We start from the raw sequence: 16,161 nt of genomic DNA on the forward strand, positions 1-16,161 counted from the left end.
AAGAATGTTAAACAAAGCCAGTGTATTCCTTTTATCTGTTGGAGAATGCAATGCGCGGGGGGAGAGAAAGAATAAAGGAGAGGGTGGAAAGCTGACAGGATCAGTCCAGTCCGTTAGCAGACCAGCCTGTTTGCTTGCTTAAAGCTGTGTTCTGTCTTGTCATTGAACCGCCACAACAGGGTATTTTGTAAAATGAGAAAAATCATGAATGTTAAAATATTGGCTTGCAAACAAATTAGATCCCTAAGGCTCTAGTCTGACCACCCCTGAATGACAGAAACAGGTTTGTGTGAATTTGCTCCCTCATTTTATTCATTCATTAAGTAAATATCAGAGTGTAATTAGATGGACTGATAGTATGTACAAGGGGTGATGGGAGCACAGATTATGTAAAATACTAATATTTACCAGACGAGATCTTATTTTCTGCTCTATTCAAGCAAGCTACTCTTCAGATATGTCAAGCACAAGTCAGACCTGCCGTCATAGGTGCTGGAACTAGGGATGCTGCCCCACCTTCTGCCTTTAAGTGATTTCCATTATATACAGGATTTACAGTTTGGTTCAATGGCTCTCAGCACCCCCACTATACAAACTGTTCCAGCACCCCTGCCTGTCACAGGCATCTGTAAGTAGCTATTACAACTCAGGTTGTCTCAAGCTAAAAGAACTAGAAGTTCAAAATGATACAAAATTGCAGCTTCTGCATTTTGATAGTATAGCTTTCAAAGTGCCTAAATAATCTCATTAAAGGAAACTCTCTAAAGTCCGCAAGGCTCTTGTTGCTGTCACGAGTATTGCAAATATTTTTTAGTCAGCTGAATGAATGAATATTAAACTGTGAACTGCTCTCTATAGCAAACATGAGAATACATCTTATAATTCCATCCTTTACTTAGCTTGTAAAAATATTAAATTTTGTGATGATTACCTACAAAGATATAAATCATGAAGCTTGTTTTCTGCCCATTAGAAGATGTGCTGTCCTATTCTAGACCCTCAACTACAGCAAAAATTAATTCCCTGAGACAAATTCATCCTTGGTGCACTTCTGCTGGCTTCATTCGGGGATGAATTTACACCTTTGTATAAAAGCAAATCTTTTCAATGAACTAGCCCGATTTTAGGAGGCATCTGTGACATCAAGGTGGGTTTTTGGTTAAGCAATAACACTTTCCTTTTGAAAATAAAAATAATTTAGAGGCAAATCCATTTCTCCCCAGCTTATTGTGTGCATCTTTTGCCCACCACTTAGCAAGCTGAGGCCTTGATCTGCAATTTGTTCTGTTCTGATGGACAGACGCTTGTTTCCATGGCTTCAGTGTAGGTTCAGGGGTCTACTGGTACAGAGCTCGCAGCAGGGTCAGGGCCTTGCTCTGTAACTAATGCACTTGTCACAAAATTGTGACTACTGACATTCAGATAATTCAGTACCTCATGATTATTATTGGTAGTAGTTATTCACATATTTTCTGGAAGCATTTTTTAACTTCTGTGAAAACTACCTGTCTCGGGCTACGTCTTCACTGCAGCTACAGGTGTGATTTGTAGCTCACATAGATGAACCTGTACTAGGTGTAATCTAGCTTGATTACTAAAAATAGCAGTGAGGATGCGCAGGCCTGCATGACTTCACCTAGGTGCATTGTTTTTGTGCAGTCCATGCTGAAGCCTGCACTGCCACGTCAGTGCTATTGTGAGCTAGCTATATTAAAATTAGTGTGGGTATGTATCGTAGAAGTAGCCTTAGTAAGGTTGTGTTTGTACGAACATAGGAGTTGTAAGTTTGTCATTCATACGCAGTCAGCTCATAGAAAATAGAAGTGAAAGAGAAGTCAGCTCAGGATTGTCCCTTACAGTATATTTTCCAGTACCATATTCAGTCTAGTTTTACATGTCCCAAACAATGGGGTTTCCATTATTTATTTAAAATTGTTTAGTTTTGTTTGATGCATAGAGTAAAATCTCTCATGCAGTCTCACACTGAATATTTGTAGTATCGTGTAAAATTAGCCATATTATCACGGTTAGATAAATCGTTAATGTTAAGTAGATTCATGACATCGTAATATAAATGAATATATATACACATACAGATATAAATCTATAAATTAGTTTGCTTATACAAAAAGAATTGTTAAACATCAGAATCAGTTTGTTGTACACATAGGAGTAAAGTGCATGCAAATAGCAGGGCCTAATTTTGCACTAGTTGACACCCCTTTCACTCAGCTCAGAGGATCTCAGGATTGGGTCCAATGTATTTTCATGAGATAGAGTCAGCACAATAATTGACCCATCACCCTTAACAACAAAAAGTCATTACTCTATTTTATTTTAGATTTGATTAAGTTGTCATATGTACCAAGTGCTTCTAAAGTTTGATTTATGCTGCAACTCCTTAAGCTATTTTAAAAAATAAGAGCACCAAATATACATTGCACAACAAAAACAAAGTTGTTGTTGTTTATGTAAATACTAGAGGGTTTGGAATTTGCTCTCCAAAACATTCATATAGGTGGATTCTGAAACATTCCAGTCTTATCTGTTTTCCATAGCACCAAATTATAGCTGCAATTATGTTATATCCAAACAATCATGTAGTAAACTTTATTATACTGGTTGCTAACACAGGCATTTGTTTGGCATTGTTACTGCAAGTTACCAGTTCAGCACTTAATTTTACTACTACAGCACAATTAAGTTGGTTCATGTGAAACACCACAAAGAAGGGTGCATTGCATCCCTACTAACTGTAAATATATAAGCTGTTTGCTCTAGTTATTAGCATGTAAACATATCTCAAATGGTTGTTCTCACTAGAAAAGTAACATTTGTATTAAATTTGGAGAAAAGTGTAATGAAGGCAAAGGGAAATATCATGTTATATGTGAGCAATGTGTACTGTGATTTATTTTTGATGGTCTTTCTAGAGAGAAGTTTTCTTTGTTTGTTTTAAAGCTATTACCACAAAATACCACAAAAAGCATGTTTGTCACCTGAAATTTTAGTTTAAAACACCATGGAGTTCTGAGAGTGCAAAAATGGGCTATTGGTGACACAGGGGTTAATAGCACAGTTATTAGGAGATAGTGCAACATCATTTATACAGCAAAAAGGCACATTTCCTGGAACTCAGAAAAACTGTCATTGCTTAGGTGTACATAAGAGAGCAGAAAATGTACTGTTGGGAACTTTTAGAAATAGTTAGGGCTTTGGGAGCTGCAGAGCCGGAGCATGGGGCGGAGGCAGTGCTCAGAGCTGCCTGGGCGCACCTCTGCCTAGAAGCTGAGGGGGGGGGTGTTGCCACATCTGGGGAGCCACGCGGAGCCAGGTAGGGAGCCTGCCAGCCCCGCAGCCCTCACCGCTGAGCACAAGCAGGGGTCCTGGGCTGCTCCCCCCAGAGAACCTGTGGCATCCCTCGGACCGCCCCCCCTCCCGAGCACCCCCGGGAGGCCCCCTTAAGATTTAGTCAGGGGTATATAGTACAAGACAGGTCACGGGCCGTGAATTTTTGTTTATTGCCTGTGACCTGTCCATGACTTTTACAAAAAATGCCCGTGACTAAAATGTGGCGTTAATCATGTGGCATTTGTGAGTAGGACATTGCTTAGAATCAAGGCTTTGTCACGTGATAATCTGTAATCATTTGTATGAAAGCCTGCTGATGGACTGAATTGAATATTATTTTAATTAATCTGTATAAGGAGCTAGATGTTTAAGATAATTTTAAACTCATACACATTCCTGAGTGTATTTTATTCATAAAATCAACTGCCTTGGCTCCCTTCTTTTATCGCTTGTAAAGTACTGTATATGCTTCCTCATCTTTAGTCATATACCAGTGTCTTCTGATCTACCTATTCCTAATTCATATGTTGAATATATATCATATGAAAGGTTTCTACTTCCGCCTGTCTGAACCTAAACTTCAAATTCACAAGAAATCTGGTAACGAATTAGCCTAATGAATTAAATTCTGTCCTTCAGAAACCCCTTTTCTGTCTTTACATGTATTTACATTTTACATTTGATTATATGAATGCTAGACAGGCAGGCCCATTGAGTGTAACAAACAATGAATCCCTCATTTTAAGAAGCCTCATCAGTTTAAAGTGAACTAACCTGGCAGGTTTTCTAAGTTGCTCTTTTAGATTGAGTGCTGCATTATATTGTTTATACAGTATGATAAGGAGATGTGCTAGACTAACACCGTATCCTTGTGGCTTTTCCCGTGGGCCTACATGCAAATGAGATGTTTCTCTCTCAAGGCTATCCTAGTGAGCAGTTTTAATACATATAGTATGTGTTGTGCCCTCCTCCCTCACATAGTTTATACTTAACCGATTTCAGATTGTTCTATATTTAAGTTTTTGGCAAGTGGTGGTTGTCTGTAAGCTTCTGAGTCAGTTTCCTAGCTGCAGCTTGGCCTTGGAGTTAATAAAGTGTTAGAAATAACTCTTGCCAGTTAGCAGAGTCACTAGCAGTTTTTCTATCCTTCTAGTCCAACCTGAAACTCAAATGTTTACTGCCTGCCCTTTGGTGGAGCAGGTTGGTAAACAATATATTTAGTCTCATCCCAGTGCAACAGAAAGAGTTTATCCATCTCTGCACTGTTACATCTCATTTTACCCAGCACCATTCGTCATCCTGAGTTTGTGTCTAGTACACCGGAGTTCAGCTGGTGGCCTGCAAGGCCTTAAATTGTGACCTTTGAAGGCGACTGTATAAGGAAGAAAACATGTATTTGGTTGTGAATTGAAATATATTTTTTAAGCTGAATTGTTTGAATCAACCCCATCACTTTAGGCCAGTGGGTCTCAAAGCCGGTCTGCCGTTTGTTCAGGGAAAGCCCCTGGTGGGCCGGGCCAGTTTGTTTACCTGCCGCGTCCGCAGGTTCGGCCGATCGCCGCTCCCACTGGCCGCGGTTCACTGCTCCAGGCCAATGGGGGCTGTGAGAAGCGGCACGGGCCGAGGGTTGTGCTGGCCGCCCTTCCTGCAGCCCCCATTGGCCTGGAGGCAGTGGGAGCCACGATCGGCCGAACCTGCGGACGCAGCAGGTAAACAAACCGGCCCGGCCCGCCAGGGGCTTTCCCTGAACAAGCGGTGGACCGGCTTTGAGAACCACTGCTTTAGGGGATGCCACAGAGATACTATCTCCCCAGCTGCCTCCCACTGCTTCCCTTGGAGCCCCAGAGCAAATCAAATGTAATCTAGGAGTGCGCTGAACAGCTTCTGTTCCTTCCCTGCTACAGCTGCTTATGAGCTGCCCCAGCTGGCTGCCTGTTGCATAACACGGAGACAAAAGAGAGTAACTCCGGTTGCTCCCTTTCCCTTTTCCCTGCTGGGCCAAAGAAGGCCAATGGAGAGCAGGACAGGAGCAAGACTGGTTCTGCCAGAGCCTACAGCAGCGTCTATCAAAAAATGGCTCCTCTCACCCGGGCAGCCACCTAAGACAGCCCAGGAGAGGGGATAAAATGGAGAAGCTGAGAACCAACAACCAATTATGGCTCCTTAATTCTGTGCCCCAGCCCAAGTTAGAGCAGCTCTCAAATGGCTCTAAGTTGCACCACCTGCTAATGGTCACCTTGGGGATAATGCACCATCTGAGGATAGCAGGAATCCAGCAAGGAACAGTGAGGAGAGGGGCATAGAAGCAGGCTATGCCAGCAACATACCTGCGAGAGGATACCCCCTGGTGTGGGAATACCATGCAGGGGAATTGTGGGTAGTTTCTACTCATCTTTCTCTTTCTGTGCAGCACAGAGGGAGCTGAATAGGTCAGAGAACCTGTGCCAAAGCATTGATTGTGGTCCTTAGACCTTTTTGAAATATGGTTGGCCCTCAGACTGAAAAGGTTGGACATCTCTAGTCCAGTTTCTAGTCTATACAAAGGCTATATGTAAGATGGCACCTCAGCGTTTGGATGGATGTTCTGATTGTAGGCATCACATTTAATTTTTAGTATCCAATCTACAACCTTTGAGCTTTAAAATCCTTCACTGTTTGGAGGTGATTAAAATGCCACCATTGGTGCTTCTTGCTAACACATTTGACTTTATTGAAATGCAAAATCTTTATAGAAAACACCTCCAGCTTGGTTAAAACCACAGCCTGAGCTGCAGAGTCAGATGTTCTTTCTTACTGGCAAACTTCAACCTGGGATCTGAGAGTTACGCTAGGGGTTTTCTTTCTTACACATCATCCTCGGCAATGAAGGTGTTCTGCAAATCAGTCCAGGCCTTCAGTTACACCTGTACAACATCATTGTCTTCAGTGGCTTTTTGCACTGGTGTAAATGATTGAAATTCTGTAGACAGTTCTGTTGGTTATGCACAAGAAAGAGTAGAATCCAACTCACTATTCCCTACCTGTCTGTGTTGGTTCTGCAGTGCTAATGGTAGTAAAGATTACTATACTGTTGTCTCTAAAGCCCACAGGGAGCCTATCTATTGAATAAGGATGTGCAGTTTTTACCTTGACACTTTTCAGAGTAGAAGTGTACAGACATTTTACTGTATTAATAATAAGTGTAATTTGTTAAATGTTGTTAAATTTCATAATTTATAATTATTTCATATTTAACTATTTCCTTTATTTTGGGTCAAACCAATTGTTCACACTGATTTTCTGAGATAAATAGTTGCTCTTTGACACTCTTCATGTGCCTCATACTTTAGATGTGCTCCATGTAATCTCTTGAAAATAAACCAGTTAGGCAGTCATTTCACAGAACATTATCATTTGTGTTTTTTTAGAGTTCACTTGAAGTAGAAGCCAATGACCAGCTATCTCCTCATGCACAAAATGCACAGAAGTATTTGTCTAGATCATTATTGTCTTCGGACAGGCAAGGCCTGGATCTTCCCAACCCTGCAAAATGTGCTAGAAAAGATACTCGGAAAACATCTAATGCCTCGATCTCTAATTCAAGTGTCAGTGCTTCAAGTCCGCAAAGAAAATACTATGGAGTTTCATACAGTTCTTCTGCTGAAAGTGTTGTGAACATCAGTCCTTCTCACAAGCATCAGGATACTGAATCCAAAGTGTACAGCGGGGATCTCCTAGATAGGCACTCTGACCACTTTACTGACAGCCATCAACCATTCACTCCACGCACCTTAAAATCAGATGCTAAATCCTTCCTGTCACAGTATAGATATTACACTCCTGCTAAAATAAAAAGGAAGGACCCCCCCAAGCAGCAGGTGGAAGCAGAAACACAAACTGATTTGAGCAGGTACAGAGACTAAAATATAATTTTAAAATAGTGTTATTTAAGTGTTAATCATGTCAGGATCTTCATAAAGCTACATACTGCATTGAAGTCTTCTCCCATCTATACAGGTGCAAATCCAGCATAATTTAATTGAAATCACTACAGTTCTTTCAGATCTATCGCTAGTGTAAATTAGAGCAGAATTTGGTCGCTTGTGTTAAAGAACCCTCCAAAGACCTGCCCCAGTCTGTATCATAGACTGTGGACATGATTCTCTACTCCCTTTTAATTTGTGTCACTATTTACAGCTATGCATTCTGGATTTCAAATGCTACCAGACCCAAATGGTAGTATTCTACATGCACTTTGCACTGATATCAATGCCAACACAAGGTACAAGAAAGTGGAGACTCATTCCTCATATATCTGTTCTCCTCCCTGCTCTTGCTGTTTTTTACACTGGCTTTCTTTCTGTGTTCTCTCACAGTTTTACACATGAGCCCTCCCTTCTGCAGCTCCTGCAGCCTATATAGAGAGTACTGTGGTGCCTCCCTAATTGACTCTCCATCCCTTTTTGAAATCTCACCCAGAATGCCTTTTTCCCCTTGAATAAATATATCTCTTAATGCCTCTTTTTTTTTTTCTTTTTTAAGATATGTGATTCTATTTTTAGTTGAAACATTTTAAGATACAGTTTGTGTGAACATTTTATACAAGATAAAATTGCTTTTTCTTGCACCGTGCTGCTGCTTGGAGCAGTGGACATGTTAATGCAGGAGAAGGCAATTTTATTTTGTATAAAATGTTCACATAGGCTGAATTTTTGTTGTTAGATTTTTCCTTCTAAAGTACGTTTCTTATAGTCTTAGGGACCTTAGTCGCCTCAGGGCCTACATCCCTAATGCTCCTCTCTCTTGTCTGAGCTATCTATCCTGCCTAGGGTTTTTACCATGTCCATCAGCATAGTTTCCGAGCACCTTTAAATGAGAGAGATACTGTGCATGTGCATGTTTTGAGGAAACAGTGGATAGAGTATCACCACTGTGGGGCCAATATGCAAGATGCTGAATGGGCTCCATTCCCACTGAAGTCAATGGGAGCTCAGGCGGCTCAGCACCCCGTAGCATCAGGACTGAAATCCATACTATTGGATTGCAAGTGGCAAGTGCAGCACCCCTGAAAGCACTTGACTCTAAAGCAGGAGAATTATTTTCCAAAATCTTGGGAATATTGAGGTAGGAAGAGCTCAGCCTCTGTCAACTTCCTAGGTTATTCAAGTAGGGTTCCAGATTTGGAACCAGGGCTTGCCTGGTGGATGTAATGAAATGACTGAACAAAACATTTGCAAGAAACTCTGTGAGCTTTTCCTCCTTCCTTTACCTCTGTTAATGTCATCTCTTCCTTTTGATAGAGATTGTGACTAAAGTAATATGGTCTAATGGCAATATACTTCACCACAGATAAAATGCTAAAACACCTTTAGACATTAAAATTCGGGAAAGATTGTCCCTTTTTATAGACAGATAGATAGATCACTTAGATGAAGTTTCCATTGATACCTAGAGGAGAATAGGCATTTTAATGTATATTTAAAATAAATACCTGTGCCCCTCTCTTCAATATGCCTTTTTGCTGCAGATGGAAAAGATAAAGTTTGGCTGTTTTAAATAGTTGTATTAAGACATTTGGAATCAAATATCTTTTGTTCTAATACATGAACCACTGCTGATTAAGTCTGATCATTTAAACAAAGATCAGGATTCCCAATATCATTTGATTTATGCTTCTTACCACAAGTCTTTCATAAACCTTTTTGAGAATGTCAGTTACTTTCTACTTTTAATTCTTTTTTCCTTAGCAGTTGAAGTTTATGTGACATATTTAAGTTAATTTCATGCTCACAAAGGGTGGTATATTGGGCAAACTGGACACTCAAGCCCTCGTTTTATTAAAAACACGGGCAGTAGCAGTGCAAGCATCTCCTGTACTCTACCCTGTACTTGGAGGTGATTGGTCTTTGCTTATTTTATTCCATATATTTTGGAATTTAGAAGACTGCAGTTGTAGTAATTTACCACGTTTCATATTTGTACTATTGACTTGCTGTGTGTAGGTTACATAATGGCCCCATTGCATTTTATATTAATTTTTTGGGTAGTCTCCACTCCCAATCCCAGACAATTATTCTGAACATTTTGCTATGCAGTCAGCAGATTAATTTGGATGATCTGGATATGACTTTATTACCTTAAATATTGCCATCATTGAAAATTGACTCTTAGTTTCATTATGAGAGTCAAAGCTATAGCAAAGATTTTCAAAGATGTCTAAAGGTTTTGAATGCCCAATACCCTTTAAAATTGATGGGAATCAAGTGTCTAGATCTTGTAGGTGGCTTTGAAAATCTCTGTCCATCTATATAGAAAACAGCTGTTTCGACTATGAGGCATGTATATTCTGAGAGATCTGTCTAATATTCTTTTTAAACTTCGTAGTTTTCAATCTGACGCCAGAGAACCTGAGAGAAAAGATGCTACCATACTGCAGAAGATCATAACACAGGTAATACAAACAATATCTCTGTCAATCACTGAGGTGTTTTGGCTATATGCTCTACCATGCAGAGAACCCATATTTTATCTTTGCCACTACAGTGTAAAACCGAATTAAATTTCATATTCTAGATGGGTGACAGATTAATTTGGTGTGTGTCAAGCTACTAGTTCCAAAGGAATGAGCTGGAATGATAAGAAAGAATATGGAAAATTGAAATAGATTCTGAAAAACTAGTTTTTTTAAAACCTATGTGTAGTATGTGACATTTACTGATAAGCACATGTAAATATACACACATGAAATTGAGATACAGATAAGAATGCAGACACTTGGCCCAGTATCATTAAACATGAGACTGTACACTTGAAGTTGGTGCAGTATTGTAGGTAGGCAGATAGATAGCTCATAGGTCCACAACATAATATATGGAATTTTTGTACACATAGAACACAGTCCTAGAACTTTTGGAGTGGGATTTGAAAACCAGAGCCAGATCTTTAGTGACTTTTATTTTAAATACTATAGCTCAAAAATGGCATTGTTTCTAAGCTGGAATGTAGCAGCCCATTAAACAATAGTGTGGACTTCAGGCTTATGGGGAATCTTTTGGGGGAAAGAATAAAAAATCAATTATTTTCTTGAAAAAAATGACTTAAGAATCATGCACAGGAGAATTTGTTTGGAGATGGATTCTGTAAGGATTTTTAGCACTCGTGCTTGAATGTATGTTTGAGAGCTGGACAGACACATGAACCTGAATATTAAGAGGGAGCCTTTATATGCTGTTCAGTTAGGGAAGTAAAAAGAACTTGTGAGAAGCCACTCAGTTCCTGAATGTGTAGTAAAGAAGCTTCTGGTACTTCAAAAATAAAAATAATTCCTGCTGTAGTCTAAAATGGAATCTTGAGAGCCATCTCTTAGTATGGACTTTATTGATGCCAGTTGTTTGAATCAGATAGATCTGTACCCCATCTTCTTCTTCGAGTGCTTGCTCATGTTGATTCCATTCTAGGTGTGTGTGCGCTCACGTGCACCCTTGTAGGAGATTTTTCCCTTTAGCCTCTCATGCTAGCCCACTGGATGATTTTAAGGAGCACCAATCTCTGCTCCGAAGGATGGCCACGAACTGAGGCCTAGAGGTGGAGGAGATGGTGGCACAATCGGACACCTTGTTTAATGTGCTCTCCGCATCAGCCCCTGCACGTGTCACGCTTCTGGTGCACGATGGGGTCCTAAAGATTGCCAGAGCCCTCTGGCAAACACTTCTCATGAGCAACTCCTCGCTCAGGAGGTTGACAACCACCTGCAGTTGGGGGCAATGGAAGAGGTCCCTCAGGAAATGAGGGGGAAAGGGTTTTATTCCTGCTATTTTTTAATCGTGAAAGCAAAAGGGGGCCTAAGACGCATTCTGGACCTGCGGCGACTGAACAAATATCTCAGAAAGTTGAAGTTCTGCATGGTCTCCCTGGCCTCCATCATTCCCTCCCTGGATTCGGGAGACTGGTATGCCACACTCAACTTGAAAGATGTTTATTTTCATATTTCCATCTTCCAGTGACTCAGACGGTTCCTCTGTTTTATGATGCTGCCCTTTGGCCCCTTGTCAGCTACACGGGTATTCACAAAATGCCTGGCCCCAATAGCCGCTTACCTGAGACGTTGAGGGGTCCAGATCTATCCTTATATCGACGATTGTCTCATCAAGGGCAGATTACGGGATCAAGTGCAGAGGAGTCTCGATCTGGTGCGTTCTACCTGTCATGACCTGGGCCTATTAGTAAATGAAAATAAATTGATCCTTGTACCACTGCAACGGATAGAATTCATAGGGGTGGTCCTTGACTCCACACAGGCCAGAGTATTTCTTCTGGAGGCCCATTTCTAAGCTATGTCAGACTTGAACTCCCATATAAGGGTCCACCCGCTCATCACCACCCACCCCTGCCTGAGGTTGTTAGGCCACATGGCAGCTTTTACTTACGTGGTCTACCATGCTGGCTCCATCTCCTTGTTAGCCGATGGCCAAGGATGTTTGGTGAGGTGCCAGCTATGCCCGTTTATACCATCCGTGACTTTAACCGCTAGGACGCACTGTCCCTTCGCGGCGGGCAGCCCGGGCTAGGCTGACGGATGCCCCAAGGTCCTAACCACCCGTGACTTTAACTGCTAGAGCTCAGAGCTCCTTCGCAGCGGGCAGTCAACACTGACTGACAGGTGCCCCAATGGCAGCACTAAGAGCCTCTCCACACCCGTGACTTTAACTGCTAGAGCTCAAAGCTCCTTCGCAGCGGGCAGTCAGGATTGACTGACAGGTGCCCCAAGAGTTTGCCCCGTGGAGGCGGCACAACTCAACGCTAGGCTCTTAGTACTCTCACCTAATGGCCAGGCTTTATAGCCAAAACAGCTGAGGTTCTTTAATTGTGTTGGCTGCTTTACAGTAAACCAGAGAAACAAGTCAGGCTTATGCATAAATGGTTACCAAAATTTATTAAACTAGATTCTAATCATGTGGTTACAAAATTGCTAGTGCCTACTTATTTAAATGTAGAGATGTTACACACACAAACAAGTTACAAAACTGAAGCTACAATCCCAAAGAAAGAAAACAAAGTATAGAGCTCTATTTCAAAATATGTGTACACTAAAGATAGGAGATCAGGTGTGGGTGCTTCTTACCCTCCTTGCATCTCTCGATTCCAACGGTGCCAAGCCAGGATCGGTCACTCAATTCCGCGGAAAGACGAATAAGGGACAAGGCTTAGGGACCCTCTTAGCTGCAGAAGCCTTGGGAGGCTGTCACTTATCTGACCAGCAGATAGATAGTGAAAAGCACTCAAAAATCATGGTGCTGTAGGTCCCCTACTTATACCTCTGTACTCCTTTATTCTCTTTCTCCTTTCTTATGCCAAATTGAGGCTGGTCTGTCTGGGTGACGCCAGCTCTCGCAAGAGTAGTTTACACTTGCAAGGGAGAGAAACAATAAGTGTCGACTACTGGACATTCCTTTTATTAGGGTAAATATTTTCCCACCTAGGATGTTGGTGTGTGTGCATCATGCTATTTAGTAGGGGCTAAGAGCCATGTCTGTCACAGCGCCTCTGCCTGCTGTGAGCCCAATCGTTGTATATGTTCCCAGAGGCACATTGTAGCAGCACACCTGTGCTTTTCACAGCTTCAAAGGCTGTGCTGGAATATATGTTAAGTGCCCTGTTCCGGCTTCCGTGTGTTTCCAGCAATGCTGGTCTGGGGGGGGGGCTGGCTGTCTGGCTACACTCCTGCACTGCAAGCATGGCTGGTGTCAGTCTACACTCCCAAAAGGCATGATCTAGACCTGGTAGTCAGGGTGCCAACCACATTCGGTTGTCACTGGAATAATGGTTGGACACCGAATCGGTGTTGGAGGGGGTTCCTTCGCGGCCCTGTCCTAGTTGCTGACCTTGGTTTCCAATGCCTTGGACCTGGGCTGGGAAGCCCACTTGAGCAAGCTCAGCACACAAGGCTGCTGGTTGCGGGACGATCGCTCTCTCCACATAAATGTCAGGGAGCTCAGAGCGGTTCATTTGGCCTGCCAGACTTTCCAGTCCCACTTGAAGGGCAGAGTGGTACAAGTCCTGACAGACGACACCACCGTGAAATTTTATGTTTCAGAGTAACAGCCGTGTTAGTCTGTATTCGCAAAAAGAAAAGGAGTACTTGTGGCACCTTAGAGACTAACTAATTTATTTGAGCATAAGCTTTCGTGAGCTACAGCTCACTTCATCGATGCATACTGTGGAAAGTGTATATACACACAAAGCATGAAAAAATACCTCCTCCCACCCCACTCTGCTGCTGGTAATAGCTTATCTAAAGCGATCACTCTCCTTACAATGTGTATGATAATCAAGTTGGGCCATTTCCAGCACAAATCCAGGTTTTCTCACCCTTCTGTAACCCTTCTGCCAGGCCAAGTTGATAGCAGCAAGGGCCGGGTTCAGTACACCGGGGTTCCCTCTCATCAAAGCAAATGCAAAAGTGGCTTGAGCCCCCACCCAGCGACCTGGGAGAATCTTACACACCCCCTGGGCGCTTCAAAGAGGCAATACTTCCCCTCTCGCAAGCACAGAGTCTCGGTGTAGCAGAGAATCTTTAATAACATGAGGTAAACGACATCAGCATTAAATTGGGGAAACACCACAACTAGTGTTTATTAACCAAACCATGAGCAAAGACCCACCCCAGCAAATTGGGCCACATCCTTTCCCTCGGGTTCTTGAGTCCCAGAACCCAAACATCTCTTGAGTCCAGCAATCCACAAATCACCCAAAGTCCAAAAAGTCCAGCCCCAGAGTTCAAAAGTTCATCTGCATAGTGTTACTCCCCAGTCTGGCTAAAATGTGCCTGTGTGTGGGGGAAAGAGGTAAGGGGCACCTTACGTGTCCTGAAGCTGACTGCCCCACAGGGCTCTGCTCTGCTCCGCTGTCTCATGACCGGGTCCGCTCTGCACAGCTCGCCATCTCACGAACACTCCACTCCGCCGTCTCATGAACAGCTCTGCTCAGCTCGCCTTGCCGTCTCACAAACACTCCGCTGTCTCACGAAATTTTATATCAACAAACAAAGTGGAGCCAGGTCGACAGCCCTTTGCCAGGAAGCCCTATGGCTCTGGGACTTCTGTGTGCAGCATGCCATTCATTTTGTGGTTGTGCACCTCCTGGGGACCTGGAATGTATTAGCAGATCGCCTCAGCAGAACCTTCTTGTCTCACCATGAGTGGTCACTTCATCCGGAGGCGGTCAGCATGATCTTCCAAAGGAGGGAAACTGCCCAAGTGGACTTGTTTGCTTCTCGTCAGAACAGGAAATGCCATGTGTTCTGCTTGATTTGAGGGATCGACAGAGGCTCCCTGTCAGACGACTTTTTACCCCCGTGGTCGGGGGCCCTGATGTACTCCTTCCCATCAGTGCCGTTAATCCACAGAGTCCTCATGATGATCAAACAGGACAGGGTGAAGGTAATCCTAAAAGCCCCGGCTTGGCGTCACCAGCACTGGTTCGGCATGCTGCTGGACCTGTCGATGGTGGTCCCACTGCAGCTGCCTCTCTGGCCAGATCTGCTGTCCCAGAACCATGGCAATCTTCTGCACCTGAACCTGGCAGCACTGCACCTGACTGCTTGGCTGCTGCGTGGTTAAATGTGGAAGAGCGGGAGTGCTTGGGCCATGTCCAGCAGGTACTGTTGGGCAGCAGGAAGCCTGGGGCTGGGTTTCGGCTTTGGCCCCTCCACCCCCCGCCCAGGGCAGCAGGGCTGGGATGTGCTCAGGCTTTGGTCCCCCTTCTGGGGTCCTGCAGTAATTTTTGTTGTCAGAAGGGGGTTGCGGTGCGATGAAGTTTGAGAACCCCTGTACTACACTATTAAATATATTCTTGACAGTCATAGGAGATTTTACAATGATTGTGATTAGTTGGTGCTTAGTTTTGTCTTTTATACTAACAAATCTCTTTGTCAGGCTCTGCTGCCATTACTCATATTGAATAGTACCTTACTCTACAAGTAGTGTCATTGATTTCAGTAGGACTTTGAGGAGTAAGGTACTGCTCAGCATGACCAAGGGAGGCAGATTCTGTCCCTCAGCTAATATTTTTCAGATAAAATATGTAGCTTCTGACAATAATTGCAATAGCACAGAAATGCCTATCAGAGGAGCATTTTCAGTAATTTTTGAATGCGCACTGTTGATTTGTGATGATAAGTGGCTTCAGCTCTGAAGATATTTTGTCTTAACATTTTCCGTTTCTGCTCATTTTTGTGTTGAAGAGTATGACCTGGAACTATTTGGTAGCTATTCTTCAAATAGCTTCCAAATTTTGGACCTCATCTTATAGCCTGTACACAGACACTTATTCCTTAAACCAATAATCCTGTCAACGTTAATAGAACTACTCACATGAGTAGGGATTTCTGACTAAGGGTCACAGGATTGGACCCTTAACATCTCAGATTATGAATGAAGCAAATAGTTCTGTTTATGCTTGGGGGATATTTGCTGCTTTATACCTTCCCTGAAAATGACAGAGTGGCTGCATCTGAACTGGGTAGAAATTGGTTCAGACAAAGCTTTAATAATTAGGTAGCTCCCCTCCAGTCCAGCTGAGTACTATGTATTCATATGGCAACATCTGTCACATCAGGCTTTTTTCTTTTTTTTCTTTTTTTTTTTTTTTGCTGTTGAAAGAGTGACAGTCAGTAATGGAGCATTAATGGCCTTTTCTGAGTGTTGTCGTTTAAAATGCAGGCAGCAGACAACTTTACCATCTCTCTGTTTGTGTGAGTGCCTGAAGTGAGGGGGGATGGTCTGGTGGCTAGTGCAATGGAACTCAGCAGGGCTAGATTTTACTCCCACCTCT

The 16,161-nt window shown here is 42.8% G+C and overlaps 1 protein-coding gene across 4 annotated transcripts in view; it reads left to right on the plus strand.

The window, feature by feature from the left end:
• Nucleotides 1-16,161, plus strand: part of SPATA7 (spermatogenesis associated 7) — an 87,524-nt gene that overhangs the window by 57,637 nt on the left and 13,726 nt on the right. For all 4 annotated transcript variants that reach the window (XM_074956081.1, XM_074956080.1, XM_074956083.1 and 1 more), the window contains 2 exons: nt 6,759-7,240; nt 9,715-9,781. In XM_074956081.1, the coding sequence (XP_074812182.1) occupies nt 6,759-7,240; nt 9,715-9,781 (549 nt within the window). The remainder of the gene's footprint in view (nt 1-6,758; nt 7,241-9,714; nt 9,782-16,161) is intronic.

This window comes from Natator depressus, chromosome 6 (genome assembly GCF_965152275.1).
Source record: "Natator depressus isolate rNatDep1 chromosome 6, rNatDep2.hap1, whole genome shotgun sequence".
Classification (NCBI taxonomy): Eukaryota; Metazoa; Chordata; order Testudines; family Cheloniidae; genus Natator; species Natator depressus.